At 44.4% G+C, this 25,867-nt stretch overlaps 1 protein-coding gene across 1 annotated transcript in view; it reads left to right on the forward strand.

Annotated features, from left to right (window-relative positions):
* LOC139380471 (syntaxin binding protein 5L) overlaps window positions 1–25,867 on the forward strand; it is a 230,080-nt gene that overhangs the window by 13,778 nt on the left and 190,435 nt on the right. Inside the window, exon 2 of the mRNA XM_071123162.1 lies at window positions 11,927–12,024. Within this exon, the coding sequence (XP_070979263.1) occupies window positions 11,927–12,024 (98 nt within the window). The remainder of the gene's footprint in view (window positions 1–11,926; window positions 12,025–25,867) is intronic.

Consider the following 25,867-nt stretch of genomic DNA (forward strand, 5'->3'; position numbering starts at 1 on the left):
TGGCTCTAAAATGCAAGTGAAACTAAATGCATGCTCTTCAACCGATCGCTGCCCGCACCTGCCTGCCTGTCCAGCATCACTACTCTGGACGTTTCTGACTTAGAATATGTGGACAACTACAAATACCTAGGTGTCTGGTTAGAATGTAAACTCTCCTTCCAGACTCACATTAAGCATCTCCAATCCAAAATTAAATCTAGAATTGGCGTCCTATTTCACAACAAAGCATCCTTCACTCATGCTGCCAAACATACCCTCGTAAACATGACCATCCTACCGATCCTCGACTTCGGCGATGTCATTTACAAAATAGCCTCCAACACTCTACTCAACAAAATGGATGCAGTCTATCACAGTGCCATCCGTTTTGTCACCAAAGCCCCATATACTACTCACCACTGCGACCTGTATGCTCTCGTTGGCTGGCCCTCGTGTCATAATCGTCGCCAAACCCACTGGCTCCAGGTCATCTACAAGTCTCTGCTAGGTAAAGCCCCGCCTTATCTCAGCTCACTGGTCACCATAGCAGCACCCACCCATTGCACGTGCTCCAGCAGGTATATCTCACTGGTCACCCCCAAAGCCAATTCCTTCTTTGGCCGCCTTTCCTTCCAGTTCTCTGCTGCCAATGACTGGAACGAACTGCAAAAATCCCTGAAGTTGGAGACACATCTCTCCCTCACTAGCTTTAAGCACCAGAGCAGCTCACAGATCACTGCACCTGTATATAGCCCATCTGTAAATAGCCCATCAAACTACCTCATCCCCATACTGTATTCATTTATTTATTTATCTTGCTCCTTTGCACCCCAGTATCTCTGCTTGCACATTCATCTTCTGCACATCTACCATTCCAGTGTTTAATTGCTATATTGTAATTACTTCGCCACCATGGCCTATTTATTGCCTTACCTCCCTTATCTTACCTCATTTTCCCACACTATATAAACTTTTTCTACTCTATTATTCACTGTACGTTTGTTTATTCCATGTGTAACTCTGTGTTGTTGTATGTGTTGCACTGTTTAAAAAAAAATCTAGGCCAGGTCGCAGTTGTAAATGAGAACATGTTCTCAACTGGCCTACCCGGTTAAATAAACTTCTTATGGCTGCAATCCCGTTAACGGGAGCGTTTGACAACAGCCAGTCAAAGTGTAGGGCACCATTTTCAAAACATCAAAAATCTCATAATTAACATTCCTCAAACATGCATGTATCTCATACCATTTTAAAGCTATTCTCGTTGTTAATCCCACCACAGTGTCCGATTTCAAATATGCTTTACAGCAAAAGCACCACAAACGATTATGTTAGGTCACCACATAGCCACAGAAAAACACAGCCATTTATTTTTCCAGCCAAAGAGAGGAGTTTCAAAAAGCAGAAAATAGAGATAGAATTAATCACTAACCTTTGATGATCTTCATCAGAAGACATTAATAGGACTTCATGTTACACATACATGTCTGTTTTATCAAAATATGAGTTTACATTGGCGCGTTACATTCACTAGTTCCAACTTTACGGAGTAAACCAGCCATGCAATAATCTGAGACGGCGCTCAGAAATATTTGTCACAATAGCCGCCATGTTGACGTCAACATAAATAAGAAATTACATGATAAATATTCCCTTACCTTTGATGATCTACGTCAGAAAGCACTCCAGGAATCCCAGGTCCACAATAAATGTTTGTTTTTTTTCCGAAAATGTCCGTTATTTATGTCCAAATACCTTCTTTCGTTAGCGCGTTTGGTATACATATCCAAACGCTCATTCTGGTCAGCGTTGTATCGGACAAAAACTTCAAAAAGTTATATTACCGGTCGAAGAAACATTTCAAACTAAGTACAGAATCAATCATTAGGATGTTTTTAACAAATAGCTTCAATAAAGTTCCAACCGGAGTACTCCTTCTTGTCTTCGTGAGCAATGGAACGCAAGTGACTACCACGAGGAATAAACATGATCAGAAAATGGCTGACTGCCAGACACCCGACTGATTCTGCTATCATTCACTCCCATAACACCATAGAAGTCTCATTATAATTTCTATTGATGGTTGACATCTAGTGGAACCCCTAGGCAGTGCAACATCATTAATCTCTCAAGGGGATTTCATTGGGGACTCTGGTGAACACATACAAAGCTCAGATTTCTGACCTACTGTTTTGATTTCAACTCAGGTTTTTGCCTGCCAATATGAGTTCTGTTATACTCACAGACATCATTCAAACAGTTCTAGAAACGTTAGAGTGTCTTCTATCCAAATCTACAAATTATATGCATAAATTAGCAACTGAGACTGAGGAGCAGGCAGTTTACTTTAGGCACCTTATTCATCCAAGCTACTCAGTACTGCCCCCCAGCCATAAGAAGTTAAATAAAGGTGAAATAAATAATAAATAAATAACCTGAAAGGTCGCTCAGCAAGGAAGAAGCCACTGCACCAAAACTGCCAGAAAAATGGCCGACTATGGTTTACAACTGCACATGGGGACAAAGATCGTACTTTTTTGGAGAAATGTCCTCTGGTCTGATGAAACAAAAATAGAAAAAAAAATAGAACTGTTTGGGCATAATGACCATTGTTATGTTTGGAGGAAAAAGGGGGCGGCTTGCAAGCCGAAGAACATCATCCCAACCATGAAGCACGGGGGTAGCAGCATCACTTCACAAAATAGCACTTCACAAAATAGATAAACCTGACTCAGTTACACCAGCTCTGTCAGGAGGAATGGGCCAAAATTCCCCCAACTTATTGTGGGAAGCTTGTGGAAGGCTACCTGAAACGTTTGATCCAAGTTAAACAATTTAAAGGCAATGCTACCAAGTACTGATTGAGTGTATGTAAACTTCTGACCCACTGGGAATGTGTTGAAAGAAATTAAAGCTGAAATAAATCATTCTCTCTACTATTATTCTGACATTTCACATTCTTTCACAAAGTGGTGATCCTAACTGACATACAACAGGGAATTTTTACTAGGATTAAATGTCAGAAATTGTGAAAAACTGAGTTTAAATGTATTTGGCTAAGGTGTATGTAATCTTCCAACTTCAACTGTCTGTCCGCAAAAAAAAGCTGTGTGGGCAGCTTGCTGTTAATGATTCAATGTTTCTGCGTCAGGCCTCTATATGGGACGGGAAGGCCACTGAACGTTCTGTGCTTAGATTCACACCATAATTAGTCTGAGATTTAATTATTTGCTAACAGCGACATTTTCATTGGAAATAAGACACACTGGCTTGGCACTGGGAAAAGATGGAGAGATGTACGCATATCTCTCTGTACATTCTTCTCTCAATCCTCGACTTTCATTATCCACCTTTCTTCTTGATACGTTTTGAGAGCGACATTTTATCTTGCTATCAAGCAAATGATTCTGAACAAATGTTGACGTTAGCCTACAGTAGTCTACAATACCTTTTTAATGTAGACCTGTTTTCCCCCACCAATCAACACACAGAGAAATAGACACAAATAATAATTGAATAGAGACAGTGATTTTATGAGCGTAATCTCTGAATTTATTTGTGAACCCTTAATTTATATGAATCAAATGAATTAAGCTACATCTAAAATCAATCCCATATACTATGTTCTTACAAAAAAGGTTTTACATTTTCTAGTACAGCCAATCTTACAAAAAGTAAAATGCTTCTTCCTCTGGTGGTCAAACTAGCACTAACTCGCATTAATGGCAACAATGGCTGACACTTAAATAACGTGCCATAGAATTCTACGGTATCCCGCAAGGTGTGCTGCAGTATTACACAACTTTTACAGGAAGAACCACTGGAACCCCTAGGGTGGCAGGTAGCTTAGCAGTTACAGCGTTGGGCTAGAAACTAAAAAGGTTGCTGGTTGAAATACCCGAGCCGTCAAGGTGAAACATCTGTTAATGTGCTCTTTAGCAAGGCACCTAACCCCAATTTGCTCCATTATGGCTACTGCTAATAAAATAGTAGTATTACTAAGAAAATAATATCATAAATAATGGAAAATAAATAATGAAATGATACACAAAAGAATACCAATATATTTGTAAGATGTTATTGTCATTATAGTCACTCTCAAACACAAACAGTTTAGGTAATGCAAACATTTTTTGGGGGAAATATGCACAGATCGGTGGACAGGAAGGCTCTTTGTTTTGAATGATGGCCCAATGTCAATTCTGGATGCCTTCTGAGGGGTTATGCCTTCCGAGGGGTTATGTCTTCTGAGGGGTAATGTCTTCCGAGGGGTTATGCCTCCCGATGGGTTATGCCTTCCGAGGGGTAATGCCTTCCGAGGGGTTATGCCTTCCGAGGGGTAATGCCTTCCGAGGGGTTATGCCTTCCGAGGGGTTATGCCTTCTGAGGGGTTATGCCTTCTTTATGGTACAGTACAATATGTGTTATTGCCTACCTGGTTCCCGAGAGGAAGAAAAAATGAACATAATTAGGATTCAATCTTATACCTGCAAGAATGTAGACAAACTGGTACACAGACATATCATTATTATAATGTAGAAGACCGACTTACATGCAGTTGTTGCCATCAACAGCAGCCAAAAGAGGAATCCTCTTTCTGCCTGGTAGTTGGGTTCAGCGGCAACATGGCTAGTCCCTCCCATCGGACTCCACCCTGAAATACTGAGATAAAAGTAACAATTAGCTAATTGCCAATGTCAGGCTGGGTCTGCAGTTTTATTTGGCACATTCAATAAGTAAAATTAACGTTTATTCACAAGAGTTAGCTAGCTTGTAAAGTGGCTAGCTAGCTAATTAAAGTGTTTTCCCCCCTATAGGCTTAGCTAGCTAGCTTGCTAGGTAACAAACTAAGCCTAATATAGTGCTCAAACTTTGAAACAACGTTATCTATCTCGCCCTATAGTTTATCATATCATTATGGCTTCATTTATTTGAATGGAAAAATATACAGTGCCTTGCGAAAGTATTCGGCCCCCTTGAACTTTGCGACCTTTTGCCACATTTCAGGCTTCAAACATAAAGATATAAAACTTTATTTTTGTGTGAAGAATCAACAACAAGTGGGACACAATCATGAAGTGGAACGACATTTATTGGATATTTCAAACTTTTTTAACAAATCAAAAACTGAAAAATTGGGCGTGCAAAATGATTCAGCCCCCTTAAGTTAATACTTTGTAGCGCCACCTTTTGCTGTGATTACAGCTGTAAGTCGCTTGGGGTATGTCTCTATCAGTTTTGCACATCGAGAGACTGAATTTTTTTCCCATTCCTCCTTGCAAAACAGCTCGAGCTCAGTGAGGTTGGATGGAGAGCATTTGTGAACAGCAGTTTTCAGTTCTTTCCACAGATTCTCGATTGGATTCAGGTCTGGACTTGACTTGGCCATTCTAACACCTGGATATGTTTATTTTTGAACCATTCCATTGTAGATTTTGCTTTATGTTTTGGATCATTGTCTTGTTGGAAGACAAATCTCCGTCACAGTCTCAGGTCTTTTGCAGACTCCATCAGGTTTTCTTCCAGAATGGTCCTGTATTTGGCTCCATCCATCTTCCCATCAAGTTTAACCATCTTCCCTGTCCCTGCTGAAGAAAAGCAGGCCCAAACCATGATGCTGCCACCACCATGTTTGACAGTGGGGATGGTGTGTTCAGTGTGATGATACGCCAAACATAACGTCTTGCATTGTTGCCAAAAAGTTCAATTTTGGTTTCATCTGACCAGAGCACCTTCTTCCACATGTTTGGTGCGTCTCCCAGGTGGCTTGTGGCAAACTTTAAACAACACTTTTTATGGATATCTTTAAGAAATGGCTTTCTTCTTGCCACTCTTCCATAAAGGCCAGATTTGTGCAATATACGACTGATTGTTGTCCTATGGACAGAGTCTCCCACCTCAGCTGTAGATCTCTGCAGTTCATCCAGAGTGATCATGGGCCTCTTGGCTGCATCTCTGATCAGTCTTCTCCTTGTATGAGCTGAAAGTTTAGAGGGACGGCCAGGTCTTGGTAGATTTGCAGTGGTCTGATACTCCTTCCATTTCAATATTATCGCTTGCACAGTGCTCCTTGGGATGTTTAAAGCTTGGGAAATCTGTTTGTATCCAAATCCGGCTTTAAACTTCTTCACAACAGTATCTCGGACCTGCCTGGTGTGTTCCTTGTTCTTCATGATGCTCTCTGCGCTTTTAACGGACCTCTGAGACTATCACAGTGCAGGTGCATTTATACGGAGACTTGATTACACACAGGTGGATTGTATTTATCATCATTAGTCATTTAGGTCAACATTGGATCATTCAGAGATCCTCACTGAACTTCTGGAGAGAGTTTGCTGCACTGAAAGTAAAGGGGCTGAATAATTTTGCACGCCCAATTTTTCAGTTTTTGATTTGTTAAAAAAGTTTGAAATATCCATTAAATGTCGTTCCACTTCATGATTGTGTCCCACTTGTTGTTGATTCTTTACAAAAAAATACAGTTTTATATCTTTATGTTTGAAGCCTGAAATGTGGCAAAAGGTTGCAAAGTTCAAGGGGGCCGAATACTTTCGCAAGGCACTGTACGTTGATTAACTTAAACAACTGCGTTATTGAGTCATCACTGGATAAATGGCAGTTAGTGTTGACAGTTTTTGAATTATGGAAACCACTTTCTCAAGGATTGAACCCTTCTCTGAAAAGGGTTCTTACATTTTGACCAAAGAACCAAAAGGTTCTACATAGAACCCCAATGAACCCTTAATTTGTAAGAGTGTAGCTAGCACCCATTAGCGAAGAGGAGGTTATCCCAGCTCATTCATTGTTTTCCCCATTCCTTCACTCTGGTCTCATACTGCCCTCTCTCCCTGCTCGCTCGACTGGGCATGCGTGTGTGTGTGTGTGTGTGTGTGTGTGTGTGTGTGTGTGTGTGTGTGTGTGTGTGTGTGTGTGTGTGTGTGTGTGTGTGTGTGTGTGTGTGTGTGTGTGTGTGTGTGTGTGTGTGTGTGTGTGTGTGTTTGTGCTTGGGAAGCACTTATTATATCTGGATGTGGATAAGAATGGCTTCCTCCCATTCTGTGAGAATCTGTAAGCTGCTGTCTCTGTACTGAAGGAAGGACTTACAGCTTTCTGGCTTCCTCAAACATTACACCAGACCAGCCAAATCAATACTCACGATCCTCCCTTTTTCCTATCGTCTTTTCTCACTTAGAATATTTCACTGTAATCCACAATCAGGCAACGGGAATTGTTCACAACTGACACAATGATGTACTTCGATGTGCTGATTCCTACTCCCTCCTAGTTCTCTTTTTTACATCTCTAACTATGGAGAGACCCCGTCTAGCCCGTCCCCCTCTCCTCCACTCCTCCTTTCATCCCCCTCTCCTCCACTCCTCCTTTCATCCCACTCTGCTCCACTCCTCCTTTCATCCCCCTCTCCTCCACTCCTCCTTTCATCCCCCTCTCCTCCACTCCTCCTTTCATCCCCCTCTCCTCCACTCCTCTTTTCATCCCCCTCTCCTCCACTCCTCCTTTCATCCCCCTCTCCTACACTCCTCCTTTCATCCCCCTCTCCTCCACTCCTCCTTTCATCCCCCTCTCCTCCACTCCTCCTTTCATCCCCCTCTCCTACAGTACCAGTGTTCAGATCTGTCTTTTATTTTTAGTCCTCTGCACATCAAAGGAATTTTAGAGTAGCCTCAAAATAGTAGCCTCACTGTTGGTGAGGAGGTTCAGTTGAGTTGTCCTTCTGTCTGTCTTCGCCTTCTTTTGACTGATGGAAACAGCTCATAATTCGATGAAGCAAGGTTAAATAGGTATTCCTAGCGCAGGAAATTAATTCCATTTCCCTTTAACTACTGTGTCTTCTCTGAGGCTGCGATCACCCAATGAGGCAATAGAGGGTGGTTGGATGCACAGAGCCACAGACATGTACACACACATGGCAGAACCACAATCACACCCACGCATGCACAGACAGTAGTATGTATCAGCGGGCCCCCTGCTGCATGTGACGCGTGTTTAGTGTGATGTTGAACGTGTGTGTATGCATGTCTGTGTTTGTGTACATTCTTGGGTCTCTCTCTCTCTCTCACACACACACACACACACACACACACACACACACACACACACACACACACACACACACACACACACACACACACACACACACACACACACACACACACACCCCCACCACCCCCCATACACACACACGATGCATTATTCACTCCTAGTCAGTATTTCTGCCTCAGGTTGTACATCACCAGTGCCTTCTGAATCTCTCCCCAGTTGTTTCTTTATCTATGGTTTGTATACTAACGAAAACGTATGCACTCACTACTGTAAGTCGCTCTGGATAATGTCTGTTAATGTGGATAATGTCTGTCAATGTGGATAATGTCTGTTAATGTGGATAATGTCTGTTAATGTGGATAATGTCTGTTAATGTGGATAATGTCTGTTAATGTGGATAATGTCTGTTAATGTGGATAATGTCTGTTAATGTGGATAATGTCTGTTAATGTGGATAATGTCTGTTAATGTGGATAATGTCTGTTAATGTGGATAATGTCTGTTAATGTGGATAATGTCTGTTAATGTGGATAATGTCTGTTAATGTGGATAATGTCTGCTAAAGGACTCAGATGTAAAGTGCAAATGTATATGCCACTACTACATATTACGCTGTGTGTATTAATGTCTAAAACAACATGTGCTGTTTTTTGTTGTTGTTACTGCTTGGGTCTGTTGTTTGTGTTTAATGCTCTAGACCTCTCCTGCTCTGACGTGTTCGTTTTTTTATCCATCCAAGCCGGTACAGTGTAAGAACGTTCAGGTAGCAAATGGCAAAACAAAATGTTCCTCTGGATGTGATTGAAGCACGTTTTATGTTTGACTTCAGAGATCTTTCTCAGAGTTACAGTAGCAAACCCGTTTTTTGTGTGTTTCTTTTATTGGATTGAAACGTGTGAGGAGACATGTTCACTGTGGTTTCACCAGAAACGCCAGGCTCCAGTGTTTGATTATGAGCAGCTGATGAAGTCTCGGGTATGATGCTGAGTTGACGAAGCTCTGTGTTGACAATGACTGGTCCGTCTCCGTCGTGGCATAGAGTTCACTGTAGCTGAGAGCGACATCAGGATGGAGTCGCAACACTGCTGTTAGAAGATATTTAGATTAGGCTCGTCTTGTCCACTAGAATTAGCAGAGAAAGTGGTGAGAGAGATCGAGAGTGAGCGATAGACAGAAGGTGGCGGTGAGAGGATGTGGGACAGAGCTGGGGGAGGGAGGCAGACAGGGAGACAGCGAGAAGGAGAGAGCGGGAGAAGGAGCAATACGGGTATAGCTTGATATCTTGACACCCTCTGAAGATACCTCTGACAGGCCTCTGACATAAAAAGAGAGCAGATCTTATAATGTGGCAAGATAACGACAGTCTCCCAAGAGGAGGAGAGAGGAAGGGGAGTTATCATCAAACACTGCCTGTCTGCTACAGTAGGAGTCCGACACAGAGCCAGTACTGAAACACAATGAGGAGTTATAGCTACGACACATAGATAACTCAGCTGCATGTGGAGCCCCACACATCCATAATACAGACAAATACTGTTTCAGTATGTAGCGAGAGAGAGAGAAAGAAAAAGAGGGAGAAATAGAATGAGGGTGCAATCAGAGTGTAAGAGCGACCATAGAGATGGACCCAGAGCAGATGCACGCACGCACACACACACGCACAGAAAAAAATGGCTTTAGAGGTTGTGAAATATGCATGAGCAGCTCTGAGATTCACCAGGGTAAATGCATTTTTCATCCATTTCATGTCTGTGATGTGTATATTTAATGGTTCTTTCCTTCGGGTGGGTCTCTATTGGCCCCATCTGTAGCCTGAGCAGAGTGCACCGAGCTGGGCTTGGTACGTCAGGGGCCCTGGGGGGAGGTGTTCCCCATATCTCCCTCCTCTCCAGGTCACAAGTTAATGGCAGCTGGTGGTTAGTTAAGAGGTCAGGTCCACACAGCAGCAGCAGTTCACCCCAGCCAGGACTGTTCTACTGCTGATTAAAAGGTTCCTTCTGTACAGTGTGGATCATTGCCAGAGACCCTCTACCCACCACACCTACAGGGGTCTGCTGTGTGTGTGTGTGTGTGTGTGTGTGTGTGTGTGTGTGTGTGTGCGTACGTGCGTGCGTGTGCGTGTGCATGCGCATGTGCACGTGTGTCACTCATGAATTTCATTATTGTTAACCCATCTCCCCAACCCTGCACTTACACAATGTCTGCAGGCAGATTAATGTCGGATGATTGAGTGTTACGTTCTCAGCCTTTTGAGAAGCATAAACACATATCTCTCCTTTCAAAGGTGTTGGCAAAACAACATATGCACTGAGAATAGGAAGAAATCAAAATACAAAATGCAAGATATTTGCTCTTCTCAACGAACACACTACCTTTGTTGCTTCCTCCTATTCCAACGTGTGATGCTGCTATCCTTTGATAGCAGCATGCTGTGAATTATCCGTGCGATCAAAACCTTCATATTCTTTCCCATTTTCTTTTAGTACGTGGTATCAGAGACACAGCAGAGCACAAAAACAGAACAGGTGTACGCTGATATTAGTTTTATTTTTTCAGCTGTTCCATTGATTATGCCAAGGCATATTTGATTTGGTTTCCCTAGTTTTTCTATGATTAGTAAATATTTGACAGTGTATCCACATAGCACTCCCTCTCCTCTGAAAACTGGCTGTATGCAAGTTGAGATAGTGGACGTTAGAAAGCCGCTTGATTTGGGGTGGACAGACACAGAAGGAGCAGGGTTACAGTAGGAGTCTGGAGGCTGCTGGGGGTTTTAATAGTGGGCAATAAAACAGGCCCCTAAATGAAAATCTATAGGCTATAAAGTCCTTCATTAGCACGAGTGTGAGTAGTGGAGCAGATGCCACATGTAAACATACCGGATGCACACACACACACACATTCCCTTTTAAGGCATGATTCACACCTTTCTCTCTCTCTCTCTCAGCCTCTCTCTCTCTCCCTCCCTCTCTCTCAGCCTCTCTCTCTCTCAGCTTGTATGACCCCTCTCTCTCTCTCAGCCTCTCTCTCTCTCGCTCTCTCTCTCTCACTCAGCTTGTATTACCTCTCTCTCTCTTGCTCTCTCTGTCTCTCTCATGACCTCTCTCTCTCTCACACACAGCTTTTATGACCACTCTATCTCATTCATTCAGCCTGTTGTTTGGTAGCCCCGCTCCAATTTCATGTCTATGAATTAAAGATGAGAGGACAGAGACGTTGTTGCCATAATTCAGCCAAACACAGGAGCTAGTCTGAATGGAAACAGATGAACAGGGCCACTGCTGGGTTTCCTGGGAGGCCATTGGATAACACACAGCTTAACTGTCCATTCCAACACAGTCATTGGAAAGTTGTTGTCGCCTATATGGATTTCAGCACAGTGCAGACAGCGGACAGCGTCAATGCATATATTCCAGCACCACCCTGTTTGGACAGCTCTGGTATGATTACCAGTATAGATTCTGGGCAGTGACAGCATTGATTTCAGCACCACTGCTAGCGGACAGCGCCCATGCAGATTTAAACACCAGTCTTAGTTGACTGGGGAAAGAGCTGCTGAATATTTCAGCACCATGGACAGCAGCTCAGTGTAGACTCTTGCTGTTTACCTATTCTGGAAGCCCCTTCTTCCTTCTCTGTTTTCTGATCTCTTATGGGCTCTTGCTCCTGATTCATTACTTCTATTTCAGTCTATTTTAGATGTTTGTTTGTCTCTGACAAAATCTATTTATCTATTGATCTATTTTAGTAATAAAATAAAAAGAGTTTTCCTACATACTGATCACAATTCCGTAACATATGTACACATTTAACCAATTTCTAACTCTAACAATGTGTATTGAATGTGAATGGTAATTAAAGTGTGTTTGTGTTTTTCCTATTCCAGACGGTACGCCATGGCTTCCCGTACCAGCCCACCTGCCTGGCCTTTGATCCCGTCCAGAAGATCCTGGCCATCGGCTCCAGAACAGGAGGCATTCGGATGTATCCTTTCCTTTCTCTTCATCCCTCCCTCCCTCCCCCTGACTTGTCATTCTGTGTTGCAATGCTGTCATGGCTGTCATTTCACAGAGTCAAACCTGTCCGTTCGCCTGCTCCCAGGAGGCACCTGGGACGGGGAGGATGTGGTGGACGTGGACGTGTAGCGCCTCAGGTAGGAGATTATACTCTCATACATCCAGCCTCATTCTGCTCATACCCATCAGCCACTGGGGATCAGCACGGAGCCAGGTGGATGGTCCTGACAATAGCGTCAGCGATAGACACCAGCAAATCTGACTAGCTACTGAGCGAGAGAAAAGTGTGTATGTGTGTGCTTGGAAGAGAGAGAGCGTGTTTGTGTGAGAGATAGAGGGAGAGATAGAGAGAGGGAAAGGGAGAGAGAGAGAGAGAGAGAGAGATTTGTGAGGGTACAGAGAATAGCTAATGAAAAAAGAAAATGTGATTTGATTAAATTATTGGCTGGGCCAAAATTAGATCTCTCGCTTTCTACCTGTCTCACTCACTCACTCACTCACTCACTCACTCACTCACTCACTCACTCACTCACTCACTCACTCTCTCCCTATATGTCGGTCTCTTCCTCTGCCTCTCTCTCACTCTCTCTCTCTCTCTCTCTCTCTCTGGACCTGCAGCAGAGGCTTTGATGAAGCACTGACTGGAGGGAGAGCTCAGGTTTCTGTATGATGGAGACCCGTGACGGAATTAGCATTAGCATTGAAAGGCTAAACACAAATACCACCGCTCTCTCTCATGTGGCCTGTCATTCAGTCCCTCTCTCTATTCCTTCCATTCTTTCTTTCCCTCCCTCTTTCATTCTCTCTCTTCTCTTTCCATTTCTCTTTCTTTTTTCTCTACCCCTCTTACTCTCCTCTCTCTCCCTTCTTTCTCTGTTCTCCCTGTGCTTTGAAAGTGTCTGGGTATAGACTAGAGGATACATGTCAACACCTAACGTGGCTGTTCTTTGTCTAGGTCCATATTGGATCCCTCTTTTCTCTCTGTCTTTGTTGTGTCCATGGAGTCTCTCTCTCTCTCTCTCTCTCACACACACACACCACACACACACACACACACACACACACACACACACACACACACACACACACACACACACACACACACACACACACACACACACACACACACACACACACACACACACACACACACCCTGCTCTATACAAACACTATCGTCTTCTCCAGATGACATGATGGCATTGAAAACAGTCCCGTTATTACAGGTGCATTGTATTATTCATCATCTGATAGTAGATCGGACAGAAATGGGTGTGGTTTAGAGTTTTGATGGTTGTGATTGGACGGTAATTGGACAAGGGGGTGTGGTTTTCAGACGTGTTGTTACACCTTATCAGCTGTTGTTTCTCGCAATCTGTCTCCTTACCAGTTTTTTTGTAGTCTTAGTCTTGCAATCAGCCTTATTTTCTTTACTCCCTCTCATTCTCCCTCCCTCTCCCTCTCCCTCTCCCTCTCCCTCTCCCTCTCCCTCTCCCTCTCCCTCCCTCCTACTCCCACTCTCCCTCTCCTTCTCTCTCTCCCTCCCTCATTTCGCTGCATCTCTATTTATTTCCAACCTCTCTGACCCATGTCTTCAGATGGTGATTTCCCCTGCCTGCCTGCTATAGCAGCACATTGGCACCAGGTAGAAATATATATTTTCTTCCTGTTAAAAAATCCTTATTGATCTCCGGAGCTCCGAAGTTAAACATTCAGATGAGAGTATTGATTGTGTGTGTCTGTGTGCACCGTGCCGGTACACTCCCCATGTAATTCATTTCAAGGATGCGCGCGCGTGTGTGTGTGTGTGCGCGTGTGCATGTGTGTATGTGCGTGTGTGGGTGTGATCAATATTGTTGCTGATTTCTGGACCAAATCCCTCACATGGACTCCCACAGTGTCAGAAAGCCCTGTCACCCTATCCGTGGCTGAAGGACTGATCAATCCATTGATCGTGATTGGTTAGATAATCCTATTTGGTTAGTGAATCTGGTGACCTAGTTCAGAATGTAGATTTCCGTCCAAAAGTAATTGTTTATCACGAGAGGCCCACACATAATACCTAGTTCTGCCAGAATGATTCAAATCTCACATTTCTGGGAAACACAATACAAATGAGATCAAAATAGGAAAAAAATCATACATTTCTATGATTTGTTTTTCCTATTCAGCAAAGTGGGGGGAAAAAGGGCTTGAAATATTTCAACTGCTTTCTAATTCATGTATTTATTGAACCCTTGTTTTACTAGGTCAGTTGACTGAGACAACGTTCTCATTTACAGCAACGACCTGGGGAATAGTTACAGGGGAGAGGAGGGGGGATGAATGAGCCAACTGGAAGCTGGGGATGATGAAGTGGCCATGATGGTATGAGGACCAAATTGGAAATTTAGCCAGGACAACGGGGTTAACAGTCCTACTCATACGATTCAGTGCCATGTGATCTTTAGTGACCACAAAGAGCCTGGACACACGTTTAACATCCCACCCTGAAAGATGCTAAATATAGTAACAATCAAATTATAAACAACTTATTGTAACATGTCTTAGAACTGAAAAATAAAGATGATCATACATAGTGACAGTACAAATTAATAACATTTCACATATCTGACGACAGAGAATGTTCTGCCAAGCATCCTCAGACTGAAGCCTAGTCTCAGTTCAAATGCCTGTTGACTCGTTATAACTTCAGTTTTAAGCCCGAAGGGATTTCGTCCCTCTGTGACCAAGTTGTGTTTTGTTTTGGTCTTGTTTCAATTCTACAAAGTTATTTGTAATTGTTTATGTTCAGCGCTCTAAATTCATCTGAGAACATCTCAGTGGGATCCGACACACATCAATAGACGCGAGCCGGTCTGGCCTTTTGAGGAAGTATAAAACCACGTGGGTCTGTGACTCTCGCAGCCAGAGAAAATCGATCCTTTGTCTGGATAGGTCAGAAAATGTGACGCGGCAATCCCTATGCAAATGAGGAGTCAGATTTCACAGGCTGCATGTCAGCTGACAGTGATTAATGTTATGCCATTCACAGAGTGCTCTGTTCATGTCACGTTCTGACCTTAGTTCTTTTGCTATGTCTTTGTTTTAGGCTGGTCAGGGCGTGAGTTTCGGTGGGTTGTCTATGTTAGTTTTTCTATGTTGTGTTTTGCGTTTGGCCTGGTATGGTTCTCAATCAGAGGCAGGTGTCGTTAGTTGTCTCTGATTGAGAATCATACTTTGGTAGCCTTTTCCCACCTGTGTTTCGAGGGTGATTGTTTTCTGTCTTTGTGTATGTAACCAGACAGGACTGTTTCGTTTCGTGTCATTCTCTTTGCTATTTTTGTTTTAGTGTTCTGTGTTTAATAAAATCGTCATGAACATGTACCACGCTGCGCATTGGTCCTCCGATCCTTCATACTCCTCAGACGAAGACAACGAACGTTACAGTACACCAAAAATGTGGTTCGGAACTGTTCCAGAACCGCTCAAAGTTCCCTAAATAGAGGACTTTAAATCTATAGCTCGGTAGGTAAAGCATGGCGCTTGCAATGCCATGATAGTGGGTTCAATTCCCGGGACCACCCATATGTAAAAAAAATGACGTGTGTCACGCCCTGACCTTAGAGAGCCTTTTTATTTCTCTATTTGGTTAGGTCAGGGTGTGATTTGGGTGGGTATTCTAGTTTGTCTATTTCTTTGTTGGCCGGGTATGGTTCCCAATCAGAGGCAGCTGTCTATCGTTGTCTCTGATTGGGAATCAAACTTAGGCAGCCTGTTTTCCACCTCAGTTTGTGGGATATTGTTTTTGCTGTAGAGCCTGCAGAACTTTACGTTTGTTTGTATTTTGTTGTTTTTTGGTGACATTTGAAAATAAAGTAAAATGTACGCCTGCCACGCTGCACCTTGGTCCAATTCATCAAACGATGAAGCTGATAGCCGAAGCTGATAGCATTAACAATGCGTACATGACTGTGAGTTGCTCAACATAAAAGCGTCTGCTAAATGACATATTAATATTATATATATATCATAATGCTCCCCTGTACATCCTGGGTCCATTGTGAAAATCCTACTGGTAGTGTTGCTGTAGAACTGGCACAGGCCCTACTCTGGTGTCTGTGAGTGGTGCATAATGATGATGTCATCGATGCTGGGCTGGCAGACTGTCACTCTGCAGTGGGACCACCCAGTGACTAGATCCCAGAGAGCTGCTGGCTGGCAGACTGTCACTCTACAGTGGGACGACCCAGTGACTAGATCCAAGACAGTTACTGAGATCTGACACAGACCCTATGTGATTGACGTGGTGTGTGTGGTTGAAAGACCCTACAATCATACAATAACTTGTGTGTCATCTTCAGCAGAACTGAAACAGACCATTTGTTTTATGTGTTATGCAGTGCACTCACATTTTGTTTGAATTCTGTGTGTGTGTCTATATATCTTTCTCTGTGTCTTTGTATGTATCTGTCTGTCACTGCCTGTGTGTCTGTCTGTCTGTCTGTCTGTCTGTCTGTCTGTCTGTCTGTCTGTCTTACTGGGCCTATGTGTATCTGCCTGTCTGTCTCTGTGTCTGTGTGTGTAGCTGTCTGTTACTGTGTCTATGTGTATCTGTCTGTCTGTCTGTCTCTGCGTCTGTGTGTATGAGTGTTTGCCATTCCTGTTATCCTGCCGTGTCATGCTGGATTGGAAAAAGGCTTTTCAATAAAGGCCAGGTAATAGAATCCTCTTCTGTCTGATGGACAGTCACTTCTCATCACGGCCTATCAACAGACACACCGACCGACCTGACAGTCACTTCTCATCACAGCCTATCAACAGACACACCGACCGACCTGACAGTCACTTCTCATCACGGCCTATCAACAAACACACCGACCGACCTGACAGTCACTTCTCATCACAGCCTATCAACAGACACACCGACCGACCTGACAGTCACTTCTCATCACAGCCTATCAACAGACACACCGACCGACCTGACAGTCACTTCTCATCACGGCCTATCAACAAACACACCGACCGACCTGACAGTCACTTCTCATCACAGCCTATCAACAGACACACCGACCGACCTGACAGTCACTTCTCATCACGGCCTATCAACAAACACACCGACCGACCTGACAGTCACTTCTCATCACAGCCTATCAACAGACACACTGACCTATCTGTCAGTTACTTCTCATCACAGCGTATCAACAGACACCCCGACCTATCTGTCAGTTACTTCTCATCACAGCGTATCAACAGACACACCGACCTATCTGTCAGTTACTTCTCATCACAGTGTATCAACAGACACACCGACCGACCTGACACTTCTCATCACAGCCAACCGACCGCTCACACACAACCTATTGGGAGAGAGAGGATGGGAGGAGAGGAGGGAGAGAAATATAGAAAGAGGAGCTGCAGGAAGGGAAAAGGAAGGAAAGAGTGGAGGGTGGAAGAGGATGAGAAAAAAAGAGAAGCAAATACACAAGGAGGAAAGAAGGGACCCGAGGAGAAGAGGGAGGCAAGGGTTTAGGATGAGAGGATGAAGGGTAGAAAGGGGTGCCTGAGAAGGAGGGAATAGGAGGAGGAAGAGGAGGAAATAAAAGAATGGTAAGCAGAAGGATGAAGAAAGTCAATTTCAGTCTACCCTGATGATAGGGCCGATGCTGGGCTGGGATTTGAGTAACAGCAGTATTGTAGGACATAGACATGTAGCAGTTATGTGCCTGGTGGTTATTGTGAGGTTGTGTGTGTGCCTGCCTGCCTGTGTGCGTGTGTGTCTGATGAAGTGTTTTGTAGCAGTGGTCTGCCTGGTCGTTTGCAGGCGTGGCACGTGCTGGATTCACTGCAGCTTCTCTCTCCCATCAAACTAATGTCCTAATAATGGTTCTGGCACCCGTGTGGACACACACACACACACACACACACACACACACACACACACACACACACACACACACACACACACACACACACGAACACACACGAACACACACGAACAACTGTCAGACATCGGCCAGGCGGTGTGTGTGTATCTACAGTATACATAGTGTGCTGTGTTTGCTGTCAGCTCTGTAGCCCACCATTGAGTCATCACAATGCTTCCAGAGAAATATTTCCAACAACACACAGCAGCAGCAGTATAGACACAACGAGACATCCCACAGTGGTTGCAGTGACAGCTGCCATACTCGTCCTGTCACAGCACTTTGTGACAGTACAGCAGTACAGCCAGGCTGAATAGGGACAATGACAATGATAGCCACCTCGCTTCTCTGCTGACTCCAGTCCTATAGCCGGGACGTCTGGTCTATTCACTGGCTATATGATAGACTCACCGTGGCGTCGTATCTGTACGGAGAGATAATGTCGATACGTTTGCTAGCAATATTCTCTTCTTTGGGATGGTAGAGTGCCACTGGGCTATTTAATGTATCCACACGTTAGACCCACAGTCACATCGGTACAGGGATAAACGTGGCTACAGTACACCATGATAGCAGAAAAACTGGCAGGATTTGTGAAACACGGTCTGTGGTAGGCTTGAGTGTCACTGAGAGATTTGATGTATCCACACAATGCTATCAGCTTCGGCGAATGATATGATACATTCTCTAGGGCTAGGACATCAGCAATATTATTGTACTCTACTGGCTATATGATACTCTGTTGTTTAGCAACTGCATGGAGCTGGTGTATGATCTACGTAGTGATATTTGGTGGTATATACACTACATGACTAAAAGTATGTGGACACCTGCTCGTCGAATATCTCATTCCAAAATCATGGGCTTTAATATGGAGTTGGTCCCCCTCTTGTTGCTATAACAGCCTCCATTCTTCTGGGAAGGCTTTCCACTAGATGTTGGAAAATTGCTGTGGGGATTTTCTTCCATTCACTCACAAAAGCATTGGTGTGGTTGAGCAATGATGTTGGCGATTAGGTCTGGCTCGTAGTCGGCGTTCCAATTCATCCCAAAGGTGTTCGATGGGGCTAGTCAAGTTCTTCCACACCGATCTCGACAAACCATTTCTGTATGGACCTTGCTTTTTGCATGGGGGCATTGTCATGCTGAAACAGGAAAGGGCCTTCCCCAAAGTTGGAAGCAAAAATGTCAAAAATTGTATGCTGAAGCATTAAGATTTCCCTTCACTGGAAGGCTTGTGTGCGGCTCCTCGGCCATGGAAACCCATTTCATGAAGCTCCCGATGAACAGTTCTTGTGCTGACGTTGCTTCCAGAGGCAGTTTGGAACTCAGTAGTGAGTGTTGCAACCCGAGGACAGATGATTTTTACGCGCTTCAGCACTCGGCGGTCCTGTTCTGTGAGCTTGTGTGGCCTGCCATTTCGCGGCTGATCCGTTGTTGCTCCTAGACGTTTCCACGTCACAATAACAGCACTTACAGTTGACCGGGGGCAGCTTTGGCGTATGTGTTATTTCATCGTTTTGATGTCTTCACTATTACTCCGCAATGTAGAAGAGAAACCCTTGGACGAGTAGCTGTGTCCAACCTTTTGACTGGTACTGTAGATACATATGGAGCATGCGACTCTCTTCATTTTTTCTATCTTCCAGTTTATCCTCCGTTCGTCAGCACCTCCACACTAAGTCATGTTCTCTGGGGTTGCTCCAGCTCACGGTTTTAATTAGAAAATTCCATCCCAACAATGCAGAACTCTTCCATCGTATGCCCAGTACCTAGAAAGATCAACCCCTCCTGCAACAATGACTACCGCCCTGTAGCTTTAACATTCAGCGATGAAGACCTTTGAAAGGCTGATTCCACTACCACTCTCTCTACTCATCACTCCCTGTTATCATCTATGCATAGCCACTTTAATAACCCGACCTGCATGTACATCATTTCCTTAACTACCTTCGACGCCGGTGCCCCCGCACATTGACACATAGACTCTGTACCGGTACCCCCTGTATATAACCCTACTATTGTTATTCACTACTGCTCTTTCATTATTTGTTATTCTTATCTCTTACTTTTTTATTTTCTTCAAACTGCATTGTTGGTTAAGGGCTTGTAAGTAAAGCATTTCACTGTGAGGATGTATTCATTTCACTGTGAGGTTGTATTCATTTCACTGTGAGGTTGTATTCATTTCACTGTGAGGTTGTATTCATTTCACTGTGAGGTTGTATTCATTTCACTGTGAGGTTGTATTCATTTCACTGTGAGGTTGTATTCATTTCACTGTGAGGTTGTATTCTACGCATGTGGCACATAACATTTGATTTGATGTGATTCTTTGGCAGCTACAAAAGGAGGTATGCTCTTACTCAGACCCACTCCGGTTTGCCTACAAGCGGCATAGGGGTGTTGATGATTCACTCCCTACAGCACAGTGCCCACACCCACATGGAGAAGCCCAAAACTGACAGGATGGTATTTGTGGATTCCTCTAGTGTCTTCAACACAGTGCAGCTTAACTTAACGGGTCAAAAGCTCCAGAACATGAATTTCAATCCACATCTGATTCTCTGGGGTCCTCTCCTTCCTGACAAATAGACACCAGCCGGTCAGATTCAACAGTCGCTGCAGCTCATCCAGAACCATCTGTACAGTATCGCCACGATGCTCTGTCATCTCGCCAGTGTTATTCACCCTCTACACAGGCCACTGTAGGAGCTCGGACCCAGATGTGACGTTGATTAAAGTACTTGGTCGATACAGTTATAATGGACACGCAACTCAGAGACCTCCAGGCTGCAATCTACAGGTTTTACCCTCTGGTGTAGCCGGAACTACCTGGATCTCAACTCAAACAAGACGCCTGGTCATTGACTTCAGAAGAGACCAACCTCCCACCCCAGCGCTGGAGATTAACGGCCAGGTCATTGAGTGAGTGGAGGACTATAAATACTTAGCAACCATCCTCGACAACAAGCTCTCCTTCAAAAAGGAACACAGAACCGATTCACTCTGTCGACGACGGCTGTTCTTTTTACAGAAATTGAGGACGTTTAATGTACACCAATCCATCCAAGCATTTAATAGATTCTTCATAGCAACCAACTTATCTTTTCATATTGAGGGGTGGTTTGGTGCTCTAGGGAAACCCAATGAACAGGGTAATAGAAATCCGTGGGAAGGTCATTGGATAAAGACAGGAACCCTTCAGTGACATCTATAAAAAAAAAGAAAATTTAAACGAGTGAGGAAAAAGGGAACCGAATGGCCCTGAGCTGACAAGGTAAAAATCAGTAGTTCTGCCCCTGAACAAGGCAGTTAACCCCGTGTTCTTAGGCCAATCATTGTAAATAAGAATTTGTTCTTAACCGACTTGCCTAGTTAAATAAAAGAAAATGGCGCACACAATTGACCAGTATAGCCCACTACCTTCTGGGCACAGATATAGATCTCTGGCATACAAACATACAAATCTAAAATGGCAGCTTCAAGTTTTGTTCTGTCAAGTTCCTCAACGCTTGAAGTTATTATTTGTATTTGTATAGTGTACGAAAAATGAAGAACAGCGTCGAAAGCTGGCCTCATATTGACTTGGCAGTTGTGTCAAGTTGGCGGGACCATTGTTTATACACACGGGAAACTGTTGAGAGTGAAAAACCCATCCGCTTTGCAGTTCTTGACACACTCAAACCGGTGCTCCTGGCACCTACTACCAAACCCCGTTCAGCAACACTGAGCAACAGGATTCCTTTCTAGGTTCCTGATACTGGAGGGTAAACAGTGCTAGTCATCTGTAACACAGCAACACTGAGCAACATGATACACTCCTGCCGACGGATGTTAGAGGCTACACAGTTCTGGTCAGTCCAGTGGAGGGCTAAACCACGACGTGATGGACGTCTACTTCCGTATTCATAGGCACACTATGTTTTGACCTTTGCTCACTGAGCGAGTGAGTTACCGGGAACGTATGGATTGCTCTGTTGTGCTCCACCGCAGCAAGCATGGGATTAAGACTGGGCCTGTATTTAAGCAATAAGGCCAGAGAGGTGTGGTATATGGCCAATATACCACGGCTAAGCACTGTTCTTAGGCACGACGCAACGCGGCGCATTGGCCTTTGTTGGCCGTCATTGTAAATAAGAATTTGTTCTTAACGGACTTGCCTAGTTAAATAAACAAAATATATATATCACAAACACCCGAGGTGCCTTATTATTATAAACTGTTTACCAACGTAAATAGAGCTAACTGTTTTGTCGTACACGTGGTATACGGTCTGATAAACCACGGCTTTCAGCCAATCATCAGTCAGGGCTCGAACCACTCAGTTTCTAAATGGAAACGAGCAGATGTGTGCTTATCTCTCTCTATTTCGTCCTCTCTGTCTTTGTCTCTTTACACGCAACCGATACAGGGGGACCGATTCAATTAGATGTGCTGTGATTCGCAGCCCCTTTAACTAATTAGTGTAATGACAGTTTTATCACTGCAAGGTGAGTGAAGCATCCACTAGAACTGGAATGGAACCGCAGCTGAAATAGAACATGAATTCATACAGTGTATTTGTGATGCATGGTGATGACTGAATACACAAGATTATCTGGTGCTTTGGATGTCAGAGACGTTCAATTCAACGAGGTGAACTGGAGACTTCTATTGTGTGTATGAGCTCATAATCACTAAACAATATAATCCCACGGTTTCAATGTAGCCCCACCCTGCAGTGCTAGCTGTTAGGTAGCTCTCGTCTGTGTAGTCCCGCTCTCACTCTCTCCATCTCTTTTCATTCATCTTTATCCATCCTTCGGGGTTCGATCAAGTCTGCCCTTTCCGTTTGAGAGCAAGCTCATTCGTTCCCGCCGTGTAGCGCTGTTTTTCGATCCCAATCGACCCGTCCCGCTAGCTTGCCACGCTGCCCAGTGCACCACGCCACTCTGTTGTTTCTCTCTCTCCTCTCTTTCTTTTCTTTCTCCTTCTCTTTGTCTTCCATCAATCTGGTCTGTCCAGCTGGAGGAAGTAGGAAGGGCTGCTGGCTCTCTCTCGCTCTCTCTTGCTCTCTCTCTCTCGCTCTCTCTCTCACTCTCTCTTGCTCTCTCTCTCTCGCTCTCACTCTCTCTCTCACTCTCACTCTCTCTCTCGCTCTCTCTTGCTCCCTCTCTCGCTCTCTCTTGCTCTCGCTCTCTCTTGCTCTCTCTCTCTCTCTCTCGCGCTCTCTCGCGCTCTCTCTCTCGCTCTCTCACTCTCTCTCTCTTGCTCTCTCTCTCTCTCTCTCGCTCTCTCTCTCACTCTCGCTCTCTCAGTAATGTCTCTCTTGCAATATGCTGATTTTATTTATGCAACTACAGTCTTGGCCTCGGTCAAGATAAGCTGAGTTCCCTTCCCTCTCCCTCCGCTCTCCTTTTCTCTCGCTGTTACACACACATGCACACGTGCACACGTGCACATGTGCACGCACACACACACACACACACACACACACACACACACACACACACACACACACACACACACACACACACACACACACACACACACACACACACACACAGCCCAGACAAGATATGTCAGGTTTTTTTTCCACACAGTATGTCAGAGCATCCCCATTTTCCCTGGAAGATGAAAGCAGTGTGTGTGTGTGTGTTTGTGAGTCTGTCCTCTTTGCGGCCCTGCCTCTAGTCATTGAGACTGCATGGTGTGTGTCTCTGTGTCAAGCTTAATTTCATTCATAATATAAAGAGCATACAGTATGAACGTCCTGCCAGAGAGAAATAGGGGGTGGGGGGCAGGGAGAGAGGGAGACAGAGAGGGAGACAGAGAGGGATAAGGCCCTTCACTCTGGTAGTAAAAAATGTCACCGAAGCATTGGCACACCTCTGCTTATAGACTTCTGTCTTTGATTTGGGGTGATGTTGGGACAGGCTGTGTGTCTGGACGCAGGGTCATCGGGGTGTCATGGAGAGTAGTTGCACTGAAATGACTCCCTTTTGATTGCAACTGGTTGTTGGTGGTTGTCATTACCATTGCTGCTTTGCATTATTGTCACAGCTGTTTATGTTACTGTTGTTGATGCTCTTCTTGTTGCTGTTACTCGTAGACAGCAGATCGTTCAATTAGTTAAGGATGATAATGGATTGGATGTTTACAGTATAAGGGTGTTGTAAAGAACACAGTGGGAGACATAGAGCTGGTTTCAAGCGCAGGGCGCAGCAGGTGTTTGTTGCAAAGGACCACAGGAAGAGGCAGGTAGCTGGGTCCAGGGGCAGGCAGAAGGTCATACACAGGAGGAGGCATGTAGCTGCGTCCAGGGGCAGGCAGAAGGTCATACACAGGAGGAGGCAGGTAGCTGGGTCCAGGGGCAGGCAGAAGGTCATACACAGGGGGTCCAAAAGGGAACAGTACAGGCAGGGAAAAGGCTAGTAACGTAGTCCGGGAGATCAGGCAATAGGAAGATAACAGGAAATCCGAAAGGCTAAAGTACATACAGGGAATAGGCAAAAAGGCGTCGTTAGTGAGGCATACAAGGGAGGAGTAAATCACAGGAAACCCAGCGCTCCGAAAGACATGTGTCACAAAACAAACAATACCTCACAATGATGGGGTGCAAAGAACTGAACTAAATAGTGTGTGGACATGACATACAGGTGTGTTAAAAGGTGATTAGAATTCAGGTGATTGGGATCTGGAGAGTGAGCTTGCTTTCACGGGATCTAGGTGTTTGAGAGTGTGAGCTGGAAGCAGACGTTACAGGTATAAGGTAATCAGATTTGGAAAAGGAAAATCGGGGGTCCTTTTCTCATGACATAAAAAGTCAAACGGGTTTGGTACAGGAGAGACATACATGTTCCCATACAAATCTGATTGGATACAACATTTGACTATTGAAATATATCAGCCTCATTTTAACTGAGGGCTAATCGGGGACATTTTTGATGACGGCTCTAGCCGGGGACAGGCCACCAAAACCGGGGACTGTCCCCGGAAATCACGGACGTTAGGTTACTCTAGGGTGGGGACTCACCTCATCCAGCTACCTCCGATGTATAGCATGCATCAGCTCAAGTTTCAAATTCCCTTCCTTCCTTCCTTCCTCCTCCTCGTCTTGGTCTTACGGTTGTTGTCTGTTCATGCTTGGTCCTGTCTCCTCCTGAGGGCAGAGGGCTGAGCGGAGTGCTAGAGAGATGCTCTGAACTAATGAAAGGTCAGCAAGATATAAATAGGCACACTGGAAGAAGTATGGGGAAATGTCACTGCGGTATATAGCCTGTATGTGTGTGCACAGTATGAGAGAGAGAGAGAGAGAGAGAGAGAGAGAGAGAGAGAGAGAGAGAGAATATTTATTATTTTCTTTCTGCTGTACAGTACACATTCGACATTTCTATTACTGATTTTGACCTGCTGGCTTTGGTAAAAGCCACATTGCTGTATAGAACTTCATTCTTGTACTCTGAAAAGACCTTGTGGTTCTAATCAATGTTGCTTGCATTCAGACACACAAAGGTCCAAGTACAGCCAACAAAGGCTGTAGGAGAAAAACATGCTTAATGTTAGGTCAGAGTCACAGAATGAGGCAGATTTATGGAAAGAAATCATCTTTGGACAGTGTTGCTGTTCTCTGAATAATCAACAAAAATCAACAATGATACATACTTAAAGAACGAGTGTCTTATAAGACCACACGGGCTGGGCACCAATTGGTGTATGACGCTGAAAATAAATCAAATCAATCAATATTCAACAGCAGATTGAATATGGAAGTGCGGCAGTCTCTTGTGTGTTAGTCCAAAAGGCCTGCAGCAGCTACAGAGACGTCCTTCATCCCAGAGGAAGCTCTGTGACTGACAGGTGGAGGCACGTCGAAGAGAACAACAACTAGAACAATTGATGAACCTCTTCCTATGGATGAGGTT

This window comes from Oncorhynchus clarkii, chromosome 22, assembly GCF_045791955.1.
Source record: "Oncorhynchus clarkii lewisi isolate Uvic-CL-2024 chromosome 22, UVic_Ocla_1.0, whole genome shotgun sequence".
NCBI lineage: Eukaryota > Metazoa > Chordata > Actinopteri > Salmoniformes > Salmonidae > Oncorhynchus > Oncorhynchus clarkii.